Source organism: Plectropomus leopardus, unplaced genomic scaffold (genome assembly GCF_008729295.1).
Source record: "Plectropomus leopardus isolate mb unplaced genomic scaffold, YSFRI_Pleo_2.0 unplaced_scaffold11166, whole genome shotgun sequence".
NCBI classification, from domain to species: domain Eukaryota; kingdom Metazoa; phylum Chordata; class Actinopteri; order Perciformes; family Serranidae; genus Plectropomus; species Plectropomus leopardus.
Window position 1 is genome coordinate 1 of NW_024611802.1, and position 2,514 is coordinate 2,514.

The 2,514-nt window shown below is 38.1% G+C and overlaps 1 protein-coding gene across 1 annotated transcript; it reads right to left on the reverse strand.

The window, feature by feature from the left end:
• Positions 1-1,509: 1,509 nt before the first annotated feature.
• Positions 1,510-2,309, reverse strand: LOC121963406 (ADP-ribosylation factor 3-like). Its single transcript, XM_042513690.1, has 3 exons — positions 2,062-2,309; positions 1,772-1,882; positions 1,510-1,671 (listed from the first exon to the last, which is right to left on the reverse strand). Exons 1-3 carry the CDS (start codon positions 2,207-2,209, stop codon positions 1,520-1,522), a joined length of 411 nt encoding a protein of 136 aa, XP_042369624.1. The 5' UTR covers positions 2,210-2,309; the 3' UTR covers positions 1,510-1,519.
• Positions 2,310-2,514: the final 205 nt, after the last annotated feature.

Below are 2,514 nucleotides of genomic sequence, written 5' to 3' on the forward strand. Positions count from 1 at the left end.
TACTGGCCAAGAAAGGAAAAGTTATCATCGGTCATGTTATAGCCTTGTTATATTTATCTTTCTGTTTAAAAAAGAGTATCAAAAATGATAGTGATATCAATATTTTACAAGGTATTGCACTGATGTTAGGAATTCCATTATTGTGACAAGACTAGACCCAAAATACAGCTGATGTCTTACTTTATTGTTTGGGCTGAAATATGCACAGTATAGGGCATTCACTGTGGATATATACGTGTATTTATATGCACATGTGAAGTAAATTAATAAAACATTTGATTGACACCAATTGTTTAAAAGAATTCCAGGAAAAATGCCAAAATTTCCATCTTTTTCAGTGCAATGATTTGCTGCTTGTCTTTGTCATATATGATCCTAATTAAATATTTTGGATTTTTGATTAACAAAATCAGCAGTTTGTAATGGTCACCTTGAGCTCTGTGTGGAGAGGAGACTGTATGAAAATTTCATATCATGATCATTGTGCCAAAATGTTTAATGGTTTTCTGTATTATCGCGGTGTTGTTTAAATGTGCTGAAAAAGTACTGATACACCGAAAGTTTTATGACAGAAACTTCAAATAAAATTAGCAACACTTTTTTGCAGTAATATTGAAATAATAACAAATATCAAATTGGCATTAACATTAAAGACAGCCTGTCTTTAAAATGATTGCTAAAGTGTCTGTGTCACTGTGGATGAGGACAAGGGACCAGTAACATCACTGCACACCCACTCTGTAAACAAGGGAATAGCAAAACAAACCCACGTTGCTGCTGCACCTGCATCTGACAGGTAGACTGCTGCTAACTTTGGTTGATGCTAGATGATCAGACATGGTTTTAATGGCAATTACAATTTGAAAAAGTAATACTAACTGCCGGGAAATCTATCTCAGGTAATCATGACAACAAAAACAATTTACTCCTAACTCTATAAAATTGTGGAGGGCATTTTTTATTATTATTTTTTATTTTACATTTTTAGACCAACACTTAATCAATTATCAATCTGATAACTTCCGTTAATCAGATTAGTTGACAGCAATAACAGTTAGCTGCAGACTTAGTAATGTGCCTGCAGTTTACAAAAGTAATTTAAAAGGTAAATTTTACAGGAATAGTTCTATATTTTGGGGAACTACACTTACTAGCTTTCTTGTCGACACATGATAAAATCAATACCACTGTCATGTCTGTGCAGTGAACACGGAGCTACAGACAGCAGGCGTATCTGGGCATAGAGGCTATAAACAGCTGGCATGGCTCTGTCCGCAGTTAACAAAATCTACCTACCAGCACCTCGAAAGCTCACTGATTAAAATATTGTATCTTATTTGTTTATTATGAATAAAAACTTACAGAGGGCTGTCAACCAAAGCAGGTTTTCATTATTTAACAGATCAGCTTGAAACAGGAATGTACGGTAAAGATACTACGAGGTGAGTGTATGTGGGTTAATCATCTAGGACAACCCTGCTGTGTGTTCATTTATATGTGCTGTGCATAACTTGTGTATCTATGGAGAACAATTATGGTTTCTTGCCTGTTTGTTGGCAAACACAAGGAGGACCGCATCTCTCAGTTCATCCTCAGCCAGCATCCTCATCAGCTCCTCTCGCGCTTCGTTCACACGCTCTCTGTCATTACTGTCCACCACAAAGATTAGACCTGAAACCGCAAGAGTAACAAACAATGTTTTTTTTCTGAAGGAGAAGAAGAAGAAGAAGAAGAAAGTCGCAAGTGTTACTCTTCCATTAGCTCTTCTCACCCTGTGTGTTCTGAAAGTAGTGTCTCCAGAGGGGGCGGATCTTGTCCTGCCCACCCACGTCCCACACAGTGAAGCTGATGTTCTTGTACTCCACCGTCTCAACGTTAAACCCTGAAAATAAGAGCATGCAACACATAAAGCAAACATAGAGGTCCACTCAGAATCAGAATCAGAATCCGGTTTTATTGCCAAATACGTTTACATATACAAGGAATGTGACTTGTGTGCATGCATGACTTAGTGTGCATGACAATACTTCACACCAAATGTTATTCTGACTGTGCACCTACCAATGGTTGGGATGGTGGTGACTATTTCCCCCAGTTTGAGCTTGTAGAGGATTGTTGTTTTTCCTGCAGCATCGAGCCCAACCATCAAGATCCTCATCTCCTTCTTCCCTATGAGGCTCTTCAGCAAATTCCCGAAAATGTTCCCCATGTTTCAGATGAAGTTCTTAACTTCAGTGTGCGGCTACGATCGTGATTACAGATGTCTTTATACTATGTGTCACTCGTTCAGCAGGGATAGATAACAATGGAGGGCTGAAAGGGAACAGAACAAATAAACATTTAGTATTTTTTGTGCGTTGCTATAAGTAAGTAAGCTAAGCTAAAGCTAAAGCGTCCATAAGGCTTTTGTTAAATTAAAACAAAGGGAACAGTCTAGCTCATCTTTCCCTTTCCTGAAAACCGCACCACCATGCCAGAAACTCTCATTTCTGCAAGCTATGCTAATTGCCCACA

Excerpts from the sequence above, each read along its gene's own strand:
- LOC121963406 (XM_042513690.1), bottom strand. The coding sequence starts at position 2,209 with ATGGGGAACATTTTCGGGAATTTGCTGAAGAGCCTCATAGGGAAGAAG. Across the intron at positions 1,883-2,061 it reads CACCACCATCCCAACCATTG|GGTTTAACGTTGAGACGGTG; the intron begins GTAGGTGCACAG and ends TCTTATTTTCAG. Across the intron at positions 1,672-1,771 it reads CTACTTTCAGAACACACAGG|GTCTAATCTTTGTGGTGGAC; the intron begins GTGAGAAGAGCT and ends TTGCGGTTTCAG.